We start from the raw sequence: 27,737 nt of genomic DNA, 5'->3' as shown, positions 1-27,737 counted from the left end.
CCTACTCCATTCTTTTCTTTTTACTTATTCAGGTTGTTTGTCTTTCCATATGAGTTTTAGAATAAACTTGCTTTTATCTGTAAAAGAGTCTTACTAGGATTTTGACAGAAATTGTGTTAAATACGCATATCAATTTGGGGGGGACTTGACATCTTTATTGTCTTGAGTCTTCAAATCCGTGAACGTGATATACCATTCCATTTATTTAGCTCTGCTCTGATTTCTTTCATTAGTATTGTAAAGCTCTCAGTAAACACATCCTATACAAGTTTTGTTAAATTTACACCTAAGCATTTCTTGTGTGTTTGACTGTAAATGGTAATATATTTTTAATTTCAGTGTCTGCATGTTCACTGCTAGTACATAGAAATATACTAAATATTTCTAAACACAGAAATTGACTTTTGTATGTTTATCTTGTATTCTGAAACCTTGCAGAATTCACTTATTAGTCCTAGGATTTTTTGGGGGGTGGGGGTATAATCCTTTGGATTTTATACATAATCAAGTCATTTGCAAATAGGGACAGTTTGATATCTTCCTTTCCAATCTGTGTGCCTTTTATTTCCTTTTCTCACCTCAATGGACTGATTAGAATTTCCCACTCTATGTTGAATAAGATGGTGAAAGAGGACATTCTTGCTTCAATCCCAATCTTAGGGGGAAAACATTCAGTCTTTCACCACTGAAAGTACAATGTTATCTGAAGGTTTTCTGTAGCTGCTCTTTTATCAGTTTGAGGCAGTTCCCTTCTATTCTTATTTTTCTGTCAGTTTTTATCATGAATGAGTGGTGAAATTTTTCAAATGTTCTTATTGCACTGATTGATAAAATCATGAGATTTTCCTTCTTTATTCTATTCGTATAGAAGATCACACTGATTGATAGTTGAATAGTGCACCAGCTTTGCATCCTTGAATAAACTCCACTTGGTCAGGGTGTATCATTCTTTCTACATATTACTGAATTCTGATATTTTGTTAAGGGTATTTGAGTTTATTCCATGAAGAATACTGGCCTGTAGTTTTCTTTTTTCATAGTGTCTTTGACTGGTTTTGATAGCAGGGTAATACTTACTTTGTAAAATGGATTGGGAAATGTTTCCTTCTCTTCTATTTTCTCAAAGAGGCTGCGTAGAATTGGTTTTAATTCTTCTTTAAAACTTTTAAAAGGCATCTGAGCCTGGAGGCTTCTTTTTGGGAGTTTCTTAACTACAAATTTAATTTACTTAGCAGTTACAGAGCTAGCTGTTCACATTATCTACTTCAGATTGACTGAGTCCTGATCATTTGTAATTCTCAAAGAATTGATCCGTTTCATCTAAGTTGTAAATCTGTGTGTAGAACTGTTCTTTTTTCCTTTGTCAGTCAATTTCAATGATCTTTCAAAGAATTAGTTCTTTTGTTTCATTAATCTTCAGTGTTGTTTTTCTGTTTTCGATTTTATTGATTTCCACTCTCACCATTATTTCCTTCCTTCTTCTTGCTTTGGGTTTATTTTCCTCTTCTTCTAGGTTCATGAGGTGGATGCTTAGATGACTGATTTGAGGCTGTTCCTCTTTTCTGATATACGCATTTCGTGTCATAAGTTTCCTCCCTCATTGCTTTAGCTGGTCCCCTCAAATTCTGATAATGCTACATTTTTACTTAGTTAACGTATTTTTTAAAAAATTTCTCTCGAGACTTCGTGGACCCATAGATTATTTAGAAGTGTGTTGTCCAGTCTCCAAGTGACTGGACACTTTCCAATTACCTTTGTTATTGATTTCTACTTTAATTTCATACGGCCAGAGAACACTCTGTATGATTTCAGCCTTTTAACTTACTGGAGGTTTATTTTATGACCCAGGATGCGCTCTATCTTGGAGTGTGCTCTGTGGGCACTTGCAAAGAATTTATAATTTGCTGTTGCTGGGCGGAGTGTTCTGTAAATGGTGATCAGATCTTGCTGGCTAATGGTGTTTAATTTTTCTATATTCTTGCTGATTTTCTGTCTAGTTGTTCATTCTATCAGTTGTTGAGAGGTGTTGACATTTCCAACTATAATTGTGAATTTATTTATTTCTCCTTCCAGTACTATCAGTTTTTGATTTACATATTTTGCATATCTGTTTTTAGTGCATACACGTTTATACTGTGATGTCTTCTTGAGGAACTGACCCTTTTATCATAATACAGTGTCCCTTTCTGGCATTTTTTTAGTCTAAAGTCTACTTTATGTAATATAGTCACTCCTGTTTCCTTTTGATTAATGTGTGCTTGATATATCTTTTTCCACCTCCTTACTTTCAGCCTATCTATATTGTTATAAATGAACTGAGCTTCTTGTAGAAAAACATAGTCATGTTTTTTTTTAATTCACTCTGTCAATCTTTTAATTGGTATATTTAGATCATTTGCATGTAATATAATTATTGATAAGTTAGGGCTCACGTCTGCCATTTTACTTTTTGTTTTCTGTTCTCTTTCCTGACTTCCTGTGAGTTACGTGAACATCTTTTTAGAATTCCATTTTGATTTATCCAGTGTTTCCTGCTTTTTAGTAGCTGCTCTAGGTATTGTATATATAACTTATCACAGCCTACGGGTATCATCATCTTACTACTTCAAGTGTACTACAGAATCCTTACTTCTCTTTATTTTCCTTTATCCTTATCCATTTATAATATAATTGTCCTATATATGTTCTCTGCATACATTTAGAACCATATCAGACAATGTTAACATTTTTGCTTCAAGTGTCAACCATAATTGAGAAACTCAAGAGAAGCAGTAAAAAATATTGCATTTACCCATATTTTTGCTTACCATGTTCTTTCTTCCTTCTTCATATTTCAAGATTCCTTCTTTTATTGTTTTCTTTTGTTTAGAGAACTTCCTTTAGCTATTCTATTAGGGCATGTCTGCTAGGGACAAATTCTCTTATTTTTCCTTCATCTGAAAATGTCGATTTCCTCATTATTCCTGAAGGATATTTTTGCTGGGTATACAATTCTGAATTTCTTTTCTTTCAGTACTTGAAAAATGTGCCATCCCCTCCTGGCCTGCACCGTTTCTGATGTGAAATTCACTGTCATTTGACCTGTTTCCCCTTATAGGGAAGGTGTCATTTATCTTTTACTGCTTTCAAGATTTTTCCTTTGTCTTTAGTTTTCAGAAGTTTGACTGTGATGTGTCTCGGTGTAGATTTTTTGGGTTTATCTGTTTGGGATTCATTCAACTTCTCAAATTATATAAGCTTAGATCTTTTGCCAAGTTTGGAAAGTTTTCGATCTTTATCTTTTGAGTACTTTTTCAGCTATGCTCTCTTTCGCCTATCCTTCCAGGACCCCAATGATACGATTGTTCAATCTTTTGTTGTGATTCCACTTGTCCCTGAGGCTATGTTCTTTCTTCTTTTTTTCAGTCTATTTTCTCCATAGTTCAGATTAGATAATATCTATTTTTCTATTTTCCAGTTCACTGATTCTTTCCTCTTTCTGTCCTTCTGCTGTTTATTACATTTATTGCTAGTTTTTATTTCAGCTTTTGGATTTTTAACTTGTAAAATTTCCATTTGACTCATTACACCTTTTGTTTATTTGCTCAGAGTTTCTATTTCTTTGCTAAGACACTTATTTTTCTAAATTTGTTTCAAACATTTTTTGTAATTGTTTATTGAAGCATTTTTATGATGGATGCCTTAAAATCTTTGTTAGGCAATTCTAATATCTCAGTCATCTCCATGTGCCTATCTAGTGACTGACTTTCTAAATTCAGTTTGAGGTTTTCCTAGTTCTTAGTATGACAAGTGATTTTCAACTGAAATGTGGTCATTTGAGGTATTACCTTATGAGACTCTGAATCTTATCTAAAGCTTCTGTTTTAACTGTCCTCCTCTGACACTACTCTGGTACAGAAAAAGGGAATAGCACCTTGTTACTCCCAGGTGGAAAAAGAGTCCAGATTTCCTCCTTGGCCTCTGATGACAGCTGAAGGGAGGGGAACCTAATTACTGCTGGGCAGGGATGCGATTGCCAGTCCCTCATCAAGTCCTTACTGATACTCCCTTGGCTGGCAAGAATAGGGGTGCCTCATTACTGCTCCCCAGGTGTAGTAAGGATATGGCTTTGCTTACCTTTGGATGGTGGTGAAAATCCTGACTCTCCACCAGGTCACTTATGACACTACTCCAGTGGGGAAAGGAAGGGACGCCTTGTTACTGCCAGGTAGGAGTGGAAGTATCAGCTCCCTACTCGATCTTCTCTGTTACCACCCCAACTGGAGGGTTAGGGCATCTCATTACAGCTCAGAGAGGGTGGCAGCCTAAGTTCTCTACTCAGCCTTGCTGGTGTGGGTATGGGTGCAGTCACAGGTTTTTCTGTGGTATTTGGTTGTAGTAGAATGGCCACTGCTTAAAAGTTTTCTGTCTTGCTAGGCTGTCCCTCTCCTGGTTGTTTGACTAGAGAGAGCATGCTTTTCTTGGAGATTGTCTGTGTTCATTGGTGTTTCTGGGTTGTCTGCTTCTCCAGCACCTAGTCTGACATATAAAAGGCAAAATGAAAACCCAAGCAACTCACTGCCATGTTGTTCTTTGGGTGCCAAGGTCCCTAGCTGGTCTACCTTCTTCTCTCCACCTTTCAGAGTTTTCTTATGTTTGTTTTGTTTTATATATAATATTCAGTTGTACTTAGGACACTCAGTTTTACCCCTTTCAGGGATAAGTACATCTGTTCCATCTTCCTGAAAGTGGAAGTCCTCATTCATTTTTACATCACTTGCCTCATTCTCATACCCAAGCTTCTGCCATCTTCCTTCTCCTCCAATCACAGAAATCATACTCATCTCGAGAAAACTCTTAATTGTCACCTATTATATGAAGGCTTCTCCAGTTACTCTGATCATAATGCTACTTTACATTTCTCACTTTTCTTCAGAAATCTTTACTCTATGTTTTGGTATTTATTTATATTCAGTCTTCTGGGAGATCCTGGGGTAAATCAGTTAATTTCTCTGAGCCTCAATTTTCTTATTTGTGAAAAGAGGATGACATGGGTCCCCTGACTATTTCACAAGATTTTTAACAAGCATTAAATTTTTAAAAATGGTAATGGAAAACTATGAAATGCTTGTCAAATGTTAGGTATTATTATTATTTCCAAATGTTCTGTGAGAGACTTGTTTCCCCTTTATAAATTAAAAATTCTTTGAGTAAGAGGATCTCATATTCTCTTACTGTATTTCTCTATAGACACTAGCCCAAAGGGCAGAACTGACTTCTTTGTTTTTAGACACAGATTCCAGATGTTAAGAATACTGAACAACCAGACCTAACATGGGCAACAGCATCTGATCCATTATTATTTATCAAGCAAACACATTAACAGCTAATCCATGCCCTTTGTTATAACATTCATATAGATGTCAACAGGCCCAGGTACAATTCAAATAGTCTCTGAAATACTTGAAGTCTTTGAAGATAATGCACACTGAGTATGTTTTGAAGACACAGATGTCAAAGAGAAGAAAAGAGATCCATTTCATTCAAATCTTTTTTAAAAGTATGTTTCTATATCCTGCGCAAGTCCCTCTGTAGATGTAAGTAAGATATTCCCTGCTTAGAGAAACTTACAATACTAACTGTAAAGGACAAAGAGTCCCTCTGTAGATGTCAGTAAGATATTCCCTGCTTAGAGAAACTTACAATACTAACTGTAAAGGACAAAGAGTCCCTCTGTAGATGTCAGTAAGATATTCCCTGCTTAGAGAAACTTACAATACTAACTGTAAAGGACAAAGAGTCCCTCTGTAGATGTCAGTAAGATATTCCCTGCTTAGAGAAACTTACAATACTAACTGTAAAGGACAAAGAGTCCCTCTGTAGATGTCAGTAAGATATTCCCTGCTTAGAGAAACTTACAATACTAACTGTAAAGGACAAAGAGTCCCTCTGTAGATGTCAGTAAGATATTCCCTGCTTAGAGAAACTTACAATACTAACTGTAAAGGACAAAGAGCTTCAGAGTTCATTTAGTATACCCTCCTTGATAACAACTCTTTATTTTTAAAGCTTTACAAAACACACAAATGAAAATATCTATTTAATTTAATTCCGGAAACCAATTATCTCCTCTTTTTCTATTCTTGGAGGAAATAAAAAGCAAGTGTTCTCCATCTTCTGTAAAAAGTGTTTTGGTAATTACAGAGCAATCAATCCATACTTACCTTTTACACAAAAGAAAAAACTATAGTCTTTGCTTAGAATAAACAGCCTGATAACCCAAAAACAGAGGTTAAGATCTATTTGTTAAAGATAAAACAAGATGATTCAGGAGGTAATGAAAAGACCCTGTGTGCTGAATGAATGAAACTTACCATTTCTGTATGATGACACAAGCTGTAATATTCTCTAATTAACTACCTTTGCTCACCAAGCATCTGTGGACTGCAACCTGGGTTTTCTACATAGTTTCCACTTAATGAAAAATGGGCTCATCAGCCAACTCCCTATTCTGACCCTCTCTGGGATTAATAAATTAGCCTTCTGATTTACATATAACCTCTGTGTACTGAATAGCTTGAGCCTCTCCTCTAGAGATGAATCACCTCCTAGCACACTGATAAACATTAAGTTTTTGGTTTTGCAAAGCACAGCATAAAACTGAAATGTATCACCCCAAAGTACAATCACTTTGTAAAACCCCTTCTGAGTGTCAAGCTGGGGGGACATGTACACTGCTCATCTCTTCCAAACGTAACACAGGCTATAAAAATATTGGTAGATCCACTTACTGTTATTCCAAGACCAATAATGCTACCATGACTTCAATACAAGTGGGAGAAAGAAGCAGTTTAATGTTCTCAGCATTAATGAAGAATTAATACTGAAATCACCTAGCACATCACAAACATGCAAACAATTCACTGCCAAAATGCTTTTAAACGTGTTTAAAAACACCAAAAACTTTAAATTATTTTAATTCATAATGTGAAAAACATTTTTTACCTTTTAGGGGACTATGTGCTAAAGTTAGTGTTTTTGAGGGAAGAAACTTTTCCAGTACTTTCAACATACCACTTTCAATTGAGGGAAACACAGAGAAGGCGCTCAGTGCACAGCGCCACTTCACTCCCACCAGCACCACTTTGGCGGCTGCTTTTATTGGAATATATTCATAATCCCCAAATGGATTTTGCTTGGCAACTTCCTTCAAGAAATAAAACTATTTTTGAAACAATTTTAACAATATTTTTTTTGAAAGACCAATTGAGTTGTCTATCTTTTAGGAACATTTTAAAAATGAGTATCTCCTTCTTATTATTCCAAGACTCCAGCAATTCACTGTAAATATTATACATTGGCTCTATGAATGCCAAATTCACAAGAACATCACAAACTTCAGCATTTTCCTATGATCTAAAAGTTAACTATTATGAATAAATGGTATGTAACAAACATGAAATTACAAAATCAGTTCTCTAACATTTCTTTACTAAAATGGCAAAAAACTAAAATAATATTGAGAAAGAAAATGAAGAAAAGTGAATAGTAGGCAGAAGGAAAGAAACTAATTCTTAAAAAGAAAAAATATCCCATTAGTTGAAACTACATACAAAAAATGCAAAAATTGGCCAGAGTTAATACAAATCTAAGAACACTGGGCAGATAGTGATTCCAAGTAATTTCCAATTCTAGACAGTCTCCAATATCTCAAAAGCTTTTTTTTGCTTTTAGTTTCCTTAGAACCAGTTGGTAATATGCTAGCTCATGCATAATCATCACATCACTTGTACACGGTAAGCTAGAAAGCATGTACGGGTATCTATACAAGTTACTTAGGACTTCGCCAAAGCTGGCATGTTCCTTTTGTAAAGCCAAAGTGCATTTGTTTGGCTTTTGGTATAATAAGTTAATAGTGAAGTTTTAAAGGATTTTGAGGACCCTTGCTTATGCTGGCTTCCAAATGCACCAGTCTAAAGGCAGAATTTAATATTCTGAAACAAAGCGGACCTTAAAAAGAGCTTAGTAAAACTGCTTTAAAAGGTTTACTTTACTTTTAAAAGCATCTGTTGCTCCAGGTGCATGGTTTTTGTCTGGATGAAACTTCAAAGCAAGCTTTCTATAAGCTTTTTTCAAATCTTCATCACCAGCATCTTTGGTAACTCCAAGTACTTCATAGTAATTTTTACATTTGTTTATGCTGTGAACAAGAGAGTATGTTATAATGTAAATTTCAAGGAAGAATTTCACATGACATATCTAACTTTGTACTGATTAGAATAGTATAAAGGACCGTCTGTGGATCATTTTCTCAATACCAAATGATAGCTTTTACTGTTAAGGGTTATTGTTTCCTTCTCTTTTCTGACCACAGACCATTCCTCTAACCTCTTTTCAGTCTAAGGAGAGTCGGCCATGAGAATGTCCTTGGTATAATTTATCACAACTACAGAGAAGAAAGCAAAGCCCCTAACAGCTGTGGGTGAAGGACGCAGCACACACTGTAACCAAAATGAGAGGATAAGAACAATTTTATAGTACTCAAGTGCATAAAGAAATTCCAAAACTCCTCGCAAGTATGTCACAGCTAAGGATTAATACATACTGCATCCCAACAGTTTTGTTGTCGCATAACCTAGACCTACCCAAACATCAAAGCAACAGTTTAGTGCATGTACAACAATTACAGTACCCTATGGTTTCAGTGTCGAGGCAAGTTAACTCAGCTTGGCTATGCTAAAGAGAATTCATCTGTATCAGTCTCTGAAAAAGATAAAATATCACAATAAAATACATCATGGGACTCAAAAATGTTTGTTACACACGATTTTCATGATGATGAGCATACTCTTAAAGATTACTTACATAGTTTATAACCCTAAAGACGTAACAGATTTAAGCCTGGGGTCTTTAAAGTATGTTAGGAAAAGAAATACTCTGAACGGAGCAGAGAACACTAACACTTTTGGATGCTAACATTCTCCCATGACCTAGTAATTTTCCTTCACTAAAATCCAGGTACATTTTAAATATTTTTTGTGGAGTCCTTTATGACTTTAGATGTGTTCTGTGAGTGAGTGCTTGGTGATAGAGGCAGTAACAGGCAAGAGGATCTGAGGCATAACTGTTCACTGGCAGCTAAACAATGGAAAAGACTGACTCAAAGTTGTCAAAGAAAAGAACCCTAGTTGATCATTTTTTACTACTGAACCTATTAACCATCACAGTGCTCGGGACATGACAGGATCTCAACAAATGTTTCTGGAATAAATGAGCTTTAGCTCTCCTTTCATTATGAAAGTATTCATCATTTGTTATAGCAACAAGGGAAAAAAAAAGAGAAGCTACTGTATAACATTATAGAAATTTTCTTATAATCACATCAACAAAAATCTGTTATGCAGTCTTCTTTATAGTAATAATAATTAAAATTGGATTTTTCTACCTTAGATAATAAATATTAACACAAGTCAATTTTATTTCATAAACATGACATTTCCTTTATTTAGTCAGTAGTATTTATTGAGCACCAACTACATCCCAGACTGTGTTCTGGGCACCTGAGATACATTAGCGAACAAAAGAGAGAAAGATCCTGGTTTGTAGAGACCCACTCTCCTAGATACGTTTAGAAACTATGTGATAGAAAAAAAGGGGAGGGGCCATTTATACAACACCTACACAGGTCCACAATCCCATATCCATGTTCCAATATTCATAAAGCTCTGAAAAATGAGTTATTCTATAACTAATTTGACTGCAAAAACCTGATTTTAACTCTTTCAGAGGAAAAACTTGACCCAAACAGATGTGAAGCTGCTATAGAATCTTCACTTATCCCATTTCAGTGTGAATATTTGTACGTTTTGCTGCAGAAATGTTATTCTTAGATTATGTTTGGGCTGCTTACCAAACCCTCCTAAAACATGATATAATGTATAATATATATGCTTCCTATTACCCTTCTAAAATATGAAGAATTCTGAATAGTCCACAACAATTTCACAGAGAAAACTTTAAATTTCTTATTATGCTGATTACTTTACACAAATTATCTCATTTACTCCTCATCAGGTAGATATTATTCCCATTTAACCAATGAGGAAATCAAGGCTTTGAGTGGTTAAGTAAATTGCCGAAAGTCATAGAACCAGGCAATAGATGAGAACTGAGATTTATATCTTCAACAAAAACTTACTGAACATCTGCTTTCTGCCAGACCCTGTTTCAGATACTATAGTGGTGAATAAACAGTAGAAGAATCCCTGCTCACATTAAATTCACAATTGGAGAGGGACAAGCAATGAGTAAACACACAAGTAAAACAGAAAGCACATCATATGGTGATAAATATTTAGAGAAAAATAAAGTGGCCAAGGGTAGGCATGCTATTTTGAACAGTGGTTAGGAAAGATCTAAGAATTAAGGATGCAAATCTCAGTTTGACTTGACAATCCTACTGCAGTCTCAGAACCAGAAGAAAGAAGAAAAGGAGCCCTTCAGACTCCAGAGTAGTCATCCTCCGCCCTTCTATTTGCTTTTCCAGTGTTTAAACAGACTCTCGCCTCTTCTAGATATTTTCAGATGTTGGTTTTGGTGCCCAGAACATGCCTTCTCTGCCTCCTTTCTTGCTCAGTTAGTTTCTACAACTTCTTCAGACCTCAGCTTAGCTCTTCCTTTTCTCCAGAACTCAAATTCGTCAAGACTAAGTTTGATGGCCCTCATACCTTCCCAAAGCCCTCTGAACTTAGCCCTGTCCCAGGAATCACCTCCGCCTATTGCAGCTGCCTGTCTACTTCTCTGACCTCTCTTCCAGACTACAGGCCCCTGAAGGCAGGGACTGGGCCTGGCCACCACCTTTCATGACAGAAGGATGGATCACTGGTTCAATTTAAGGGCAGAAATAGTGAGGGTCTAAAAGTCATTTTCGGACCAAAGATGCTAAGTGCTGTAATGAAAATGTATTTGGCACCAAAAATCAATTTGGAATAGAGGAAGAGAGACTGTGGGACAGGGAACAGAGCTAAGAATATGACAGACACTATCTGAATGCAGGAAAAAAAGGCAGTGATAAACAAAACACTGAACAATCCTAAAGTCATTACTATTTGGTTTGAATGCATAAGATGTTTAATTATGTACGAGATTAACCTTCTAAAATTGTTTTGTTGGTATTTCCTGAGTACAAAAGGCTAGACAACAGAAAAAGGCAGCCCGGGAGCGGCTGCTGACAGTGTAGGCAAATTGGTTGGCATTCGCAATCCTCTAGACATGGGTCATAAAGCTAAGAATTGCCATCAAGAGAAAAAAGGTAGGAAAAACAATTATTTCACTAATTCTTAGCTGTATCGAGCTCTACCATATCTTCCCTGCACTGACTTTTTCATCACAGATTAGAGGAGAAATTCTCTGAGAAGCCAGCAGCGAGGTATACAGTCGACATCACCAATGGACAGGATGAAGACTACATATTTCAGTAAATGCTCCAAATGTACTCATTTACCTAATTTTTCACACTTGAATGAGAAATTACCATTTGCATATTTATTTCTATTCATATTTTGCTCATCGTGCTCCTTTTCACCAGCTAAATGCATTTGTCACACTTTTTACAGTTCACTTCTTACTGAAAGATTCAAACTTTCTTCTCCATCCTCATCAAATAATTTTTTAAAAAACAAAGAAAAATGAAAATAAATTAAAAAGATGTAACCCACTACCTACGCTGGAAGAAAGTATTATGCAACAGGGCCCGAAAGGCCCGTCAGGAGCTCAGCAAAGGAGAAGCGTGTATGGCTGAGCCTTTGGCGTCTTCCTCGGAGTGCCAGAGAGCGCCGTGGGCACGGGAGGAAGGCCCTCTTGAGAGTCTTTTGTTCGTGTCATAGCTAATTATTTAAGAGACTCTAAATTTAATTGGTGTTTAAGGAAATACTTTTTATTCCTGAGACAAGGGATGATTTTATAAGTTTAGCCAATGATTTATTTTCCTTTCATTTAAGGAACTACAGCTTATATCAAATCCTAATCAAATCCCTGTAATTCAAATGACGTAGCTGTAGTCCAGAAGTCTCCTAATAATAAATATAACGGTGGGTCCAGTTAATGATTTCACACTGATCCTATAAATTTTTAAAATAAAAAAATGGACTTTTGGTCAATGAGATATTAAAAACCTCTTCAAATTAGATCTATGACACCTTTTTCTCAATTTTTTAATACACTTCAACACAAAGACAACAGTGCTTAGTTTCACAGAGAATTCATCTTACAAAGTCACACACGTTCCTCAGTGACTATAAACTAGCTCTTCCTAACGCAATGGATGCAGTGTTACTGCATGGCTTCTCCATGGAGCCAAACTGTCACCGAGCAACTGATGTGCATAATCGTGCCACCAAGACAACACGGCTGTCTTCAGGAAAATCCCCTATGTGTAAGTAAAACAAAACACAACAACATACAACATGTAAGCATTTGCTGGCGATCTGTCACCTCACTAAAGCAACACTTCTGAAGGCTAACATAGCGGATAAGCGTTACATGATTCAGCTTAGCAACTTTTATATAAGGTACCCACTGAAGTATTTCGAACTACTTAGGATTCGATTAAAGAATGTTCCGGGGCCGGCCCCGTGGGCCAGTGGTTGGGTTCACGTGCTCTGCTTTGGCGGCCCAGGGTTTCACCGGTTCAGATCCTGGGCACGGACATGGCACCACTCGGCAGGCCATCTTGAGGCGGCATCCCACATGTCACAACTAGAAGGACCCACAACTAAAAGTATACAACTATCTACTGGGGGAGATTTGGGGAGAAAAAGCAAAAAAAAAAAAAAAAAAAAAAAGATTGGCAAGTTGTTAGCTCAGGTGCCAATCTTTAAAAAGAAAAAAAAGTTCCAATCATATTTAGTCCCCAAAGAAAAAAGCTACATTTATTTAATAAAAAAAGGTCTAATAAAATTATTGACCAGAGAAACAATCTCTAATACAGGTGTACTACTAAGCTAATACTTGTACCCGATAAGAACTCAGAGTCTCGGACCTGGCTAGGACCTTAAGGCTCAGCAGCAACCCTTATCCCCTCCGCCCTCCCCCTCTGCAGAGCCCAGCCTTTCCCCACTCTGCTCGAGCTTTCCCTCTCATCTCTTTTCTTCAGACTCTCAGAGGAAAATCTTATCTCCAATTTCACAGAGAATACAGAAGCCAACAGAAACTCCCTCAAGGTTTTATGTTTCCATCTGTCAATTCGGCCCATATACAAAGTGTATCTGCACCCACTAGCATCTGTCATTCTTCCATTCTCAAAACATCCCCCTGCCTACCTACCAAAACAGAGATAGCAAAGCAAAGTGCTGCTCTTTCTTCATTTCTACCACACCTTGAGCTACTCCTCTTTTCCTTTCAAGGCTAGGGTAAAAGAAATAGAGAAAGAAGGTTTTTTAAAAATAACATCAGATTTAGGAGAGTCTTATACTCCAAAACTGTCAACTATATTTTCTTGGTGATATTTTCAAATATATACGTGATTCTATAGTCTTTCAAAAAAGAAATCACAAAATGATTCTAAGTAAAACTCACATATGATACAATGAACACTATTTAGGCCCTTCATTGAGAACATGTTCTCCCAACCAAAATAATGTCTACCAGAAAAGACAATTTGTTTTCGGATAGATGTGGTTTCCTGGAACTCATCTCAGCACACTGTTTAATTAAAGTTTTTGCTTAAAGAAATTCTCCAGCAAGTCTCTCATTTATTCACTTATCTCACATAGTCAGCCACCTCTGACACAATACTATAGTTATAAAAGTGGTTAGCAACATTATTTATGTTCTCAAAGTGCTTCAGTACCATTCATGCTAATCAAATACCCTTTTCCATGGCTTTACCAAGACTAGGCAGTCTTCTTTTACTATTGTGGTCACACTCAGATAAAATATTACAATCAAGCTTTAGCATCTAAATACATAAGAAAAAAAGCAAAATATAAATACATTAATATTTGATTCAAAATGGCTTTAATTCCAAATTATAGTGAGTAAAAAAATGAACTAAAAAGCAAAAATGGAGGAAAAAGGGTGAGAAAAGAAAGGAAATAAGACTAAAAGAGAAACAGGTAAGAAAGGGCAAAAGAGAAAGACGACCTAGTAGTTTTACCGACTCTTCACTTGAGCTAGTTCCACACGTGCTAAGTGACTGCACGTGCATTCCCGACTCAGCCTGTGCAGAGCCTGGCGCGCTCGCCTTGGTCTCCCTAGAGAACATCAGTGCCACGTCAGCACAGCTTCCTGAGCCGTAGCAGGAAACAAAACACTATTTCTCTAGTGTTTCAGACTCACAGGTTCCTTTTATTTTCAGAAAATCTTTTCTTAAGTATAAAATTAGTAAAGTCAGATCCTCAAAACCTAGTTCATAATTTTTCAACTTTACCTAATTCTTCTGTAGAAGTGTATCATGAGGTAAAACTAAAACATTGAGAATCATTAGAATAAGAAAAATATTAAAAGGAGAGGACATTATAGTGTTTGCATATATATAAAAATAGCCTTAAAGAAAGAACATAAATAGAAAAAAAACTTCATTAATATGTGATATTATATATCTTTATTTATAATAGAAAATGTTGTTGCTTGCCCTCAATTTTCCTATCATGTGGAATTCTCCTGTTTTCACGTATACATAAAACAACACAATTCTTTATCCTCTTTCAATATTATTATCAAAACACTTCACTGTGTCAAAAAATTGAAATAATTTTCCTCAAAGAAAAAATTATCTGGAAGTGCCTTTGTGGCCTATAGTTACTTTAAAAGATGGAAACTTCCACAGAGTCAGTACTTTACAGACTGATTTTACAAAGAATATAAAGCATAAGACACCCAGAGTTGAATTCCTCAATGTCTGTTCTATCGAAATATAACTCAAACACCTTTTCTAGCTGTTCTAACATTAAAAACTGCATTAGTATCAATTACAGCTGAGGTAAGTCAGACTTTTTCCTACCTGAGAACTCCATCCACCTGGTCTTTGGTGTAGCCTTTCCCACCTTCCCCACCGGCAGTCGTGCTGTCCTTCGTGCAGTTAGGCCTGCCCTGATCTCCACTTGTGGCGGGTTTGCGGCAATGAGGGCTACTTCCAGCAGTGCTTCCATTTTTCATAATTATTTCCAACAGTGCTGTGGAAAGACACAGAGAGCATACTATGCCTGTTTACATGAAGGTACATAGACACGATCTTGAGAAGAAAGTCATAAAGACGACAAATTAAAAATCGTGTATTCCAAAAAGATTTACGATAGGACCTTTTTAAAGAGCAAGCATTCCCTTATGTACATAACTGTTTACAGACATTTAATCACCATGTAAAAGTAGAATGTTAAGAAATTTAAAGCTAATAACTCAAAATTACTATCATTCAATTACTTATGACATACTTTTACTTGTTATATCATGGTGAAACTGCAGAATACCAAAGAAAAAAGAGAGAGTCTTTAAAGTAGCCAATGAGATTATCTACAAAGAAACAGAAATTAGTCTTCCCATTTTATTTCTCAACAGCAACAATGGCAGCTAAAATAACACTATCTTCAAAACGCTCAGGAAGAATAACTGACAATTTGAGTTCTGCAGCAATTTTCTAGAAAATGCACAAGATTAAAAACGTTTTCAAACAAACAAAAACTAAGAAAATTTACCACTAAGCTTTCACAAGAGGATACTGTAATATGTATATTTTGGGCAGAAGGAAAATGCTTCCAGACAGGCTGAGATGTATGGTGAGCAAATACTGTGGTAAATGTGTGAGTAAATCTGAACACTGAGTCTATAAAACAGTAATAGTTATGTCTAGGATTTGCTTTAAGATGCTGGAGGGGCATAAAAAAGGGGATGGAGAGACTATATGAAATAAAATTGGCCGTATATATTCATAATGGTTACAGACAGGAGGGTGTAGTAATTTACTATACTATTCTCTTTCCTTTTGTGTATGTCTGAAACTTCCCATAAGTTAAAACTAAACATAAAAAAAAAAAAACAAGAGCACTAAAAGGAAAAAAAGAGAAATCCACCATGATGGTAGATTTTAACACATTTCAGTCAATAACTGACATCGAGTTGACTAAAAAAATCACTAAGGATACAAATGATATAAACATCTAAATTATCAAGCTTGATCTATGAGACACAACATTATATCCAACAACTGGTGAATATTCATTCTTTACAGGTACACAAGGAATGAAAGTTGACTAAATTATAGGTAGGTTGTAATGTTATCCTCTTCAAATCTCAAAGAGTTAGCATCATATATAGAGCACAATGCATTTAAGTGAGAAATCAATCACAAAAATCTAACCGCAAAGATCACAAATGGGCTGCAAAGAAAAAAAAATCTAGACAACTTATGTATCAAAGAAATAATCATAATAGAAATAAGAAAATAGAATTGAATAAAAATGAACATACTACATATCAGCACTTGTGGGTCAACAAATGGTGCTGGGACAACTGCATATCCACATGCAACACAACGAATACCTTCCTCATACTACACACAAAAATTAACTCAAAACGGATCACACACCTAAATGTAGGAGCTGAAACCATAAAACTCAGAAGAAAATATAGGAGTAAATCTTTGTGACCCTGATTTAGGCAAAACATTCTTAGATATGACGAAAGTACAAATGACAAAAGAAAAAATAGAGAAACTGGAATTCATCAAAGTTAAAAACCTTTTCCCTTCAAAGAATACCATCAATATGGTAAAGAGACAACCCACAAAATACGAAAAAGTATTTAGAAAATCATATATCTGAAAGAGACATATACCCAGAATATATAAAGAACTCTTACAATTCAATAACGAAAGGACCAAAAACAATTAAAAAATGAGCAAAGGATCTAAATAGACAGTCTCCAAAATAGACATACAAATGGCCAACAAGCACATGAAAAGTTGTTCAACATCAATAGCCATTAGGCAAATGAAATTAAAACCACAATAAGATACCACTTCACACCTACTAAGATGACTATAATCAAAAAGATGAACAATAACGAGTGTTGGTACGGATGTAGAGAAATTGGAACCCTCATACACTGTGGGTGAGAACGTAAAATGGCGTGGCCACTTTGAAAAATTGTCTGATAGTTCTTTAAAAGATTAAACATATAGTTACCATTTGACCCAACAATCCCATCCCTGAGTTTATGCCCAAGAGAAATAAAAACATACATCTACAGAGAAACTGGTTCACAAGTGTTCAAACAGCATTGTTCATAATAGAAAAAAAGTGGAAACAATCCAAATGTCCATCAACAGATAAATGGATAAATAAAATGTGGTATGTCCACAGAATGGAATATTATTCAACCAGAAAAAGAAATGAAGGGGTCAGCCCAGTGGCGCAGAGGTTAAGTTCACACATTCTGCTTTGGCAGCCCGGAGTTCACCGGTTCGGATCCAGGGTGCAGACAGGGCACTGCTTGACAAGCCATGCTGTGGCAGGCGTCCCACATATAAAGTAGAGGAAGATGGGCACGGATGTGAGCTCAGGGCCAGTCTTCCTTAGCAAAAAGAGGAGGATTGGCCACAGATGTTAGCTAATCTTCCTCAACAAAAAGGAAGGAAATGAAGTACTGATATATGCTATAACATGGATGAACCTTGAAAACATGCTAAGTGAAAAAAGCTAGTCACAAAAGATCACATATTGTGTGATGCATTTATATGAAATGTACAGAACAGGCAAATCTGCAGAAACAGAAAGTAAATTAGTGGTTGCCAAAGGCTAGTGGGAAGGGAAGGGTGGAACTGGGGAGAAATGAGGAGTGACTGCTATTGAGTAGGGGGTTTCTTCGTGAGGTGAAGAAAATGTTCTAAAATTGATTGTTGTAATGGTTGCACAGCTCTGTGAATATACTAAAACCCACTGAATGGTATCCTTTAAATGAATGAATTGTATGTATGTGAATTATAGCTCCATAAAGGTGTTACATATATATTTTAAATTGCAGCAGTACATTGGCAAATTTTCAAACATAGAGATATTTATCATCTAATTTTATATACATAAGAGAACTTCTTTCTACTATATCTTTTCCCCAGCTAGTGCATTCAGGAGGTCTATGTGGGTACAGTAAGTAGTCCTCCCTTATCCACGGGGGATACAATCCAAGACCCCCAGTGGATGCCTGAAACTGTGGATAGTACAGTACCCTATATATACCATGTTTTTTCCTATAGATACATACCAATGGATAAAGTTTATAATTTATACATTAGGCAAGTAAGAGATTAACAACAATAATAAAATAGAACAATTCTAACAATAAACTGCAATAAAAGTTACCATAGATCTTAACAACCTCAGCATACAATTTGTTTTCTTTTCTATTTAAGTCAAGAACTTTCATCACTTCACTTGAAAGCACTTTATGGCTTCTCTTGGGCATATCTGAATTGCCAGTATCACTACTCTTGCACTTTGGGGCCATTATTAAGTAAAATAAAGGTAACTTGAACACAAATACTGCAGTACTGCTACAGTCAACCTGATAACCGAGTAGGCTAAGTGACGAAAGGGTGGGTAGTGTATATACACTGTAGATATGCTGGACAAAGTGGTAATTTATGTCCCAGGCAGGACGGAGCCTGACAATGGGAGATGCCATCACACTACTGAAAATGGCGTGCAATTTAAAACTTATGAATTGCTTATTTCTGGAATTTTCCATTTCATATTTTCAGACCAAAGGTGACCCCGGGTAACTGAAAGCACAGAAAGTGAAATGCGGATAAGAAAGGACTACTGAGGACTAGTGTATTACCCTCTGTGTGGGAAGGAGTAGAGGATTTAACAGGGCATTTACCAGTCCACAGAACAAAAGAAATCCATATTAACCAACAGGGACACAACACAGCACAGTACGCAAAACTGAGAAAAGTGCATAAAAAGTAATGGGTTTTGCTTACTACAGGAGCACATGAGTGAGAGTCCACAATAAACTCTTAAGGGCATAGAACACTCCAGTCACTACAAACTCTCAAAACCAATCAGTCAAATCTCTCTTCCAGAACAAAATTACATGAAGGAGAAACTGCTGGGAACAAGATCTAAACTGAAGAGGACGGGGCAACAGAAAAAAAGAAATGAAAACCTCTAGATAAAGTGGGGAAGGAGAAAGGAGTGAGGAGATCTTACATAGCAAGGTGACATATTTCCAAACATTACACAAAACCTGGAGAAGGAGGGGCTGGCCCGATGGCGCAGCAGTTAAGTGCACACATTCTTCTCGGTGGCCCGTGATTCACCGGTTCAGATCCTGGGTGCAGACATGGCACCTCTTGGCAAAAGCCATGCTGTGGTAGGCGTCTCACGTATAAAGTAGAGGAAGATGGGCATGGATGTTAGCTCAGGGCCAGTCTTCCTCAGCAAAAAGAGGAGGATTGGCAGTAGTTAGCTCAGGGCTAATCTTCCTCAAAAAAAAAAAAAAAACTGGAGAAGGATCTCTGTGTATTTAGAAAGGCTAACTAACTTCACATATAGACGAGTAAAAGAAATGATAAAAGTGAAATCTGATACAAGGTTATTATGAGAAAAAAAGAGAATAGGAAGAGAATAAATCTCTGCAGACAGTGAAAGCACAACACAAAGACCTGCCGGAAAAAGAGGCACACACTATAACCTACTACTTCAAAACAAGCTGGAAAGACACTAAGCAATTATACACAATATAAAGAACAACATAAACTAAAATCTGAACAATTCCAAAACTTATCTATCCAGAGCTTACGTGATAAAACTCAGGAAAGAATAAGAAATAAAAGAAAAAATCAATTCAAAAAGACAGAACTAGAAAAAACAAAGACTTAATAAACACAACAGATGTGAGAGTGAAAGAAAATATAAAGAGGGAAAATTTAAAAATTGAAAAAAAAATTAGAAAGGAAATGGCAAATACTGAAGACAGTTAAAGAAGACCCACCATACACATAATAGGAGTCTCCAAGAAGAAAAATAAAGGAAATAAAATCTGTATAACAATAATTGGAGAAAACTTTTTTGATATAAATACAAAAACATCTGAAACCATATGATGAAAAGGCAAACCACATACCTAAGAATATTGACCCAGAATAACCAACACCAAGATATATGCTAGTAAAATTAGCTGGGCATCTAGGCAAAAAGCTCAAATGACTTATAAAGCAAAGAAAATTAGATTGTCATCAGACTTTGCTCATCAGTACTACTTGCAAAGAATAACAGAATAACATATTTAGATATCCAAAGAAGGAAAATTTGAGGGGGCTGGCCCTGTGGCTGAGTGGCTGGGTGGCTGGGTTCACGTGCTCCGCTGCAGGCGGCCCAGTATTTTGTTGGTTCGAATCCCGGGTGCGACATGGCACTGCTTATCAGGCCACGCTGAGGCAGCGTCCCACATGCCACAACTAGAAGGACCCACAACGAAGAATACACAACTATGTACCAGGGGGCTTTGGGGAGAAAAAGGAAAAAAATAAAATCTTTTTTTTAAAAAAAAAAAGAAGGAAAATTTGAGCCAAGGATTTTGTATCCCTGAAACTAACTTCAAGCATTAAGACCACAGATGAACTGTTTTCAACATTCTAGATCTTAGGGAACATAGTTTCCACAAGCCCTTCCTAGAAACCTACTAGAGAACAAGCTTCAGGAATCCAAAATAATTAGAGATACATCCCCACAAGGACTGATAAATGTATAGTGACCTATAGAGATAAGACTAAATGATGATTAAAAGAGAGAGCATATGGTACGTAATGATAATAGGTTCTGACACTATAGATAGGTTTGAGTATTTAAAAACACTAGCTGTCCTGTCTTTCCTTTTACTTGAAAAAAAAATTGTCTTCCCTTCCCTTCTCTTCCTTTTGGCAGCTGAGGCCTGAACCTAGGAAGTTCACAGAACCAAGGAGGCAGTCAAAGCCAAAAACATGGCTGAGCTTGAGAGGGCCTGCACTGGAGTCAACTCATTACACACAAGGGAAAATAAACAGATAAGTTAACTGACGATACCAGGAGCCATGTTTCTCACTGTCAGAAACTGGAATTACAAGTATGAAAATGGAGAAGGCTAGAATGAACTCTGTGGTGGACTGAAAGGGAAGGTGTGTGAGTCTCACACAGATATCAAAATTAATATAAATTACTATAGATGTGTGTGTGCCCACATAAAAACTCACATAACACACAAATATATATACTTATACATATACATACATGCATTCAAACATACATATATTTCCTAGATCTGTCTGGCATGACATCCTGTAGCAATGAGCCTATCTATTGTCTGTATCTTAGTTTCTAAGTACCATTGTACACTATAAAGAATTAGAGCTCCTGACACATTCCTTCCTGAGATAGTCCCTAAATGGGTCATTGCCTGAAATGTTGAGGGGTTGCGGTTGTCCTGTGAAGCCGCCAGGAACAACAAGAAATTCGTGCTGGTACGGGCAGTCACCACACACTGTGACTGCCCCTGGCCCACTGTGATCGTAAACAGGGAAAAAGAAGAGTGTCTCAGGAGGGAAGATCCAAGATGGCGCCGTGAGTAGTCCTCTTTGTCTCTCCCCCTTCGAGTCTACAATTATTTGGACACTTATCGCTTGACAAAGGATATCCAGACAGCATCTCAGGACGTCTGAGATACCCACGCGACTATACATCGGAAGGCGGACGGACTTTCCTCCGGGAGGATGTGGAAATAGGTGAAAATTCTCTGACCCCGACTGAGCAGCCTAGTACCCGCAAGCGGCTTTCTTCCAACGGACGCCCCCAGAGGATCTACACACATCTAGGGCAGGAGCGAGCACACAACAGAGGAGCGACGGTGGAAACAGGTGACCAGAACCCTACCTAAACCCCCTGCAATTACTCCTAAACGCAGAGGGAAACTCTGGAGTTGCACACCTGAGCCCGCGGGAAGAGTCTCTCCCCGCCATTGGCGGGGAGATCCCACCTGGTGTTCACGGTGCCCGGAGGGTCCCAGAGAGAGTCGCTGAGGGTACGGAGGTCTCCCAGCTGCCGTTGCCTGCCCCGTGGGACTAGGGATTGCCAGAGATCTCGGAGAGGACTGGGGCTGGGGGAAGTTTCAAAGGCCGGCTCTGCGACCCAGAGGGGAAGCTCCGGAGTTCGATTCCGCCCAGGCAACAGACAAAACTCTCTGTCTGCCATTAGCAGAGGGGCCACGCCCAGCATTCACGGCTCCGGGAGAGGCCCGGAGAGAATCCCAGAGGGCGGGGCGACCCCCAGCTGCCATTGCCCGCCCCGTGGGACTAGGGATAGCCGGAGATCTCGGAGAGGACTGGGGCTGGGGGGAGTTCCAGCGACCCAGCTCCGTAGCCTAGGGGGAAACCCTACAGGCTCACAGCAGCCTTAGGGAAAGCCTCTGCACAGCACCAGTAGAAGGGACCCAGCCGGCAGCCACAAGGCTGGAAGACCCCAGGGCAAAAGCAGCATAGCTAGGTGAACTAACCACAGACTGTAGAAGATGCCAATAGCTCTCCTGCGACCCATAGAGGACAAGTGAGATTTTGTGAGTGCCAACAGCAACGGAGCGACAAATATAAGTGATCCCACCCCTGGCCGCTGGAAAAGCCCATAACACCGTTGCAGACCCCAAGGAGGGAGCACATCTAGGTGGGCTGCAACAGTAGGCACCAGCAGCCTGAAGCCCCCCTGTGACGGCCCCCACGGCAGAGGAGGGAATCCAAAGGACCACTATGGCTACGAGAAGGGGCCCAGGCCCAGTTAGCAACTGCGGACAGGGTTCCTGGTTGGTGCAGTATAAACAGCTGCTCCCCCAACGCAGCAGCTGAAACAAGTGAAAGGAGCAACTAAACTCTATCTCCATGCGGAGGCACAAATCAACAACATCAAGCAATATGAAAAAATACATTAAATCTCCAGAATAGAAAGAAAATAACAAATACACAGAAAACAATCCCAAAGAAAATGAGATATATAACCTAAATGATGATGACTTCAAAACAGCCATCATTAAAATACTCAATGAGTTAAGAGAGAATTCTGACCGACAACTCAACGAGTTCAGGAGCTATGTCACAAAAGAGTTTGATACGATAAAGAAGAACCAAACAGAAATATTGGAAATGAAGAACACAATAGAGGAGATTAAGAAAAATCTAGATGCTCTGAACAGTAGGGCCGATAATATGGAGGAAAGAATTAGCAATTTGGAAGATGGCAATATAGAATTGCTGCAGGCAGAGGAGGAGAGAGAAGCAAGACTAAAAAGAAATGAAGAAACTCTCCGAGAATTATCAGACACAATTAGGAGATGCAACGTAAGGATTATAGGTATACCAGAGGGAGAAGAGAAGGAGAAAGGGGCAGAAAGCCTATTCAAAGAAATAATGGCTGAGAACTTCCCAAATCTGGTGAGGGAGATGGATCTTCAGGTGACAGAAGCCAATAGATCTCCAAACTTTATCAATGCAAGAAGACCAACTCCACGGCATATAGTAGTGAAGCTAGCAAAAGTCAACGACAAGGAGAAAATACTAAGGACAGCCAGGCAAAAGAAACTAACCTACAAAGGAACCCCCATCAGGCTATCAGCAGATTTCTCAGCAGAAACTTTACAGGCTAGAAGAGAGTGGAATGATATATTCAAAAATCTGAAGGACAAAAACCTACAGCCGAGAATTCTCTACCCAGCGAAAATATCCTTCAAATACGATGGAGAAATAAAAACTTTCCCAGATAAACAAAAATTAAGGGAGTTCATTGCCACAAAACCTCCTCTTCAGGAAATCCTCAGGAAAACCCTCATTCCTGAAAAATCCAAAAAAGGAAAGGGGCTACAAAACCAAGAGCAGAGGAGATAAGTAGAAGGACAACAACAGAGAGTGGCAGCTCTTCATCAGAACAGACTAAACCATGGGACAAGAAACAAAGGAAACTGAAGAAAACTGGAAAACAAGACACAAAATGGTAGTGGTAGGCCCCCACATCTCAATAATCACTCTAAATGTAAATAGATTGAACTCCCCAATCAAAAGACACAGAGTGGCAGGATGGATCAAAGAACAAGACCCAACAATATGCTGCCTCCAGGAAACACACCTCAGCCCCAAAGACAAACACAGACTCAGAGTGAAGGGATGGAGAACAATACTCCAAGCTAATAATGAACAAAAGAAAGCAGGTGTCGCTATACTAATATCAGACAAGGTAGATTTCAAAGCAAAACAGATAAAGAAAGATAAAGAGGGACAGTATATAATGATAAAAGGGACTCTCCACCAAGAAGACATAACACTTATAAATATATACGCACCCAACACAGGAGCACCAAAATTTGTAAAGCAACTCTTAATAGAACTAAAAGAAGACATCAACAACAATACAATAATAGTAGGGGACCTCAACACACCATTAACACCAATGGACAGAACATCCAGACAGAAAATCAACAAGGAAATAATAGAATTAAATGAAAAATTAGACCAGATGGACTTAATAGATATATATAGAACACTTCATCCAAAAACAGCAGGTTACACATTCTTCTCAAGTGCACATGGAACATTCTCAAGGATTGACCATATTTTGGGAACCAAAGCAAACATCAATAAATACAAGAGAGTTGAAATAATATCAAGCATCTTTTCTGATCATAATGCTATTAAACTAGAAATCAACTACAAGAAAAAAGCAGAGAAAGGTGCAAAAATGTGGAGACTAAACAACACGCTTCTGAACAAACAATGGATCATTGAAGAAATTAAAGAAGAAATCAAATTTTATCTGGAGACTAATGAAAATGAGAACACGACATACCAAATCATTTGGGATGCAGCAAAAGCAGTCCTAAGAGGGAAATTCATCGCAATACAGGCTCACCTCACTAAACAAGAAAACGCTCACGTAAGCAACCTCAAACGACACCTAACAGAACTAGAAAAAGAAGAACAAACAAAGCCCAGAGTCAGTAGAAGGAGGGAAATAATAAAAATAAGAGCAGAAATAAACGATATTGAAACTAAAAAGACAGTAGAAAGGATCAATGAAACAAAGAGTTGGTTCTTCGAAAGAATTAACAAAGTTGACAAACCCCTAGCCAGACTCACCAAGAAAAGAAGAGAGAAATCGCAAATTAATAAAATTAGGAATGACAGAGGAGAAATCACAACAGATACCAATGAAATACAAGAGATCATAAGAGAATACTATGAAAAACTATATGCCAACAAATTGAACAACCTGGAAGAAATGGACAAATTCCTAGACTCCTACAATCTCCCCAAACTGAATCAGGAAGAAATGGAGAATCTGAATAGGTCAATCACAAGTAAGGAAATAGAAACGGTAATCAAAAACCTCCCCAAAAATAAGAGTCCAGGACCAGACGGCTTCTCTGGAGAATTCTACCAAATATTCAAAGAAGACTTAATACCTATTCTCCTCAAACTGTTCCAGAAAATTGAGAAAGATGGAGAACTCCCTAACACATTTTATGAAGCCAACATCACTCTGATCCCCAAACCTGACAAGGACAACACAAAGAAGGAGAACTACAGGCCGATATCACTGATGAACATAGATGCAAAAATCCTCAACAAAATTCTGGCAAACCGAATACAGCAATACATCAAAAAGATTATACACCATGACCAAGTGGGATTTATACCAGGGACACAGGGATGGTTCAACATCCGCAAGTCAATCAACGTGATACACTACATCAACAAAATGAAAAACAAAAACCACATGATCATCTCAATAGATGCAGAGAAAGCATTCGACAAGATCCAACACCCATTTATGATAAAAACCCTCAGTAAAATGGGTATAGAAGGAAAGTACCTCAACATAATAAAGGCCATATATGATAGACCCACAGCCAACATCATACTCAATGGACAAAAACTGAAAGCCATCCCTCTGAGGACAGGAACAAGACAAGGGTGCCCACTTTCACCACTCCTATTCAACATAGTACTGGAGGTGCTGGCCAGAGCATTCGGCAGGAAAAAGAAATAAAAGGAATCCAAATAGGTAACGAAGAAGTAAAACTCTCGCTGTTTGCAGACGACATGATCTTATATATAGAAAACCCCAAAGAATCCATAGAAAAACTATTAGAAATAATCAACAACTACAGCAAAGTAGCAGGGTAAAAAAATTAACGTGCATAAATCAGTAGCATTTCTATACACTAACAATGAACTAACAGAAAAAGAACTCAAAAACTCAATCCCATTCACAATCGCAATGAAAAGAATAAAATACCTTGGGATAAACTTAACCAAGGAAGTGAAGGATCTATACAATGAAAACTACAAGACTTTCTTGAAAGAAATTGACGATGACATAAAGAGATGGAAAGACATTCCTTGCACATGGATTGGAAGAATAAACATAGTTAAAATGTCCATACTACCTAAAGCAATCTACAGATTCAGTGCTATCCCAATCAGAATCCCAAGAACATTCTTCACAGAAATTGAACAAACAATCCTAAAATTCATATGGGGCAACAAAAGACCGCGAATTGCTAAAGCAATCCTGAGCAAAAACAAAGCCGGCGGAATCACAATCCCCGATTTCAAAACATACTACAAAGCTACAGTGATCAAAACAGCATGGTACTGGTACAAAAACAGGTCCACAGATCAATGGAACAGAATTGAAAGCCCAGAGGTAAAACCACACATCTATGGACAGCTAATCTTCGACAAAGGAGCAGAGGGCCTACAATGGAGAAAAGAAAGTCTCTTCAACAAATGGTGCTGGGAAAACTGAACAGCCACATGCAAAAGATTGAAAATTGACCATTCTTTTTCACCACACACCAAAATAAACTCAAAATGGATCAAAGACCTTAAGATTAGGCCTGAGACAATAAGTCTTCTGAAAGAGAATATAGGCAGTACACTCTTTGACATCAGTTTCAAAAGAATCTTTTCGGACACTGTCACTCCTCAGTTGAGGGAAACAATAGAAAGAATAAACAAATGGGACTTCATCAGACTAAAGAGCTTCTTCAAGGCAAGGGAAAACAGGATTGAAACAAAAAAAAAGCTCACTAATTGGGAAAAAATATTTACAAGCCACTTATCTGACAAAGGGTTAATCTCCATAATATACAAAGAACTCACACTGATTAGCAACAAAAAAACAAACAACCCGATCAAAAAATGGGCAGAGGACATGAACAGACATTTCTCAAAAGAAGATATGAATATGGCCAATAGACACATGAAAAGATGTTCATCATCGCTAATCATCAGGGAAATGCAAATCAAAACTACACTAAGAGATCACCTTACACCCGTTAGATTGGCAAAAACATCCAAAACCAAGAGTGACAAATGTTGGAGAGGATGTGGAGAAAAAGGAACCCTCATACACTGTTGGTGGGAATGCAAACTGGTACAGCCACTACGGAAAACAGTATGGAGATTTCTCAAAAAGTTAAAAATAGAAATACCCTATGACCCAGCCATCCCATTACTGGGTATCTATCCTAAGAACCTGATATCAGAAATCTCAAAAGTCCGTTGCACCCCTATGTTCATCGCAGCATTATTTACAATAGCCAAGACGTGGAACCAGCCTACATGCCCAGAAACTGATGATTGGATAAAGAAGATGTGGTATATATACACAATGGAATACTACTCAGCCATAAAAAAAGACAAAATTGGCCCATTCACAACAACGTGGATGGACCTCGAGGGTATT

The 27,737-nt window shown here is 37.7% G+C and overlaps 1 protein-coding gene across 1 annotated transcript in view; it reads right to left on the bottom strand.

Annotated features, from left to right (window-relative positions):
• Nucleotides 1–27,737, bottom strand: part of DNAJB14 (DnaJ heat shock protein family (Hsp40) member B14) — a 53,874-nt gene that overhangs the window by 16,757 nt on the left and 9,380 nt on the right. The window contains exons 2-3 of the mRNA XM_070612606.1: nucleotides 14,981–15,152; nucleotides 8,034–8,179 (exon numbers count right to left, since the gene is read on the bottom strand). Coding sequence (XP_070468707.1) covers nucleotides 8,034–8,179; nucleotides 14,981–15,152 — 318 coding nt within the window. The remainder of the gene's footprint in view (nucleotides 1–8,033; nucleotides 8,180–14,980; nucleotides 15,153–27,737) is intronic.

This window comes from Equus przewalskii, chromosome 3, assembly GCF_037783145.1.
Source record: "Equus przewalskii isolate Varuska chromosome 3, EquPr2, whole genome shotgun sequence".
NCBI lineage: Eukaryota > Metazoa > Chordata > Mammalia > Perissodactyla > Equidae > Equus > Equus przewalskii.
Note: the sequence above shows the minus strand (reverse complement) of the source record. Positions and strands in the feature narration are given on the sequence as shown.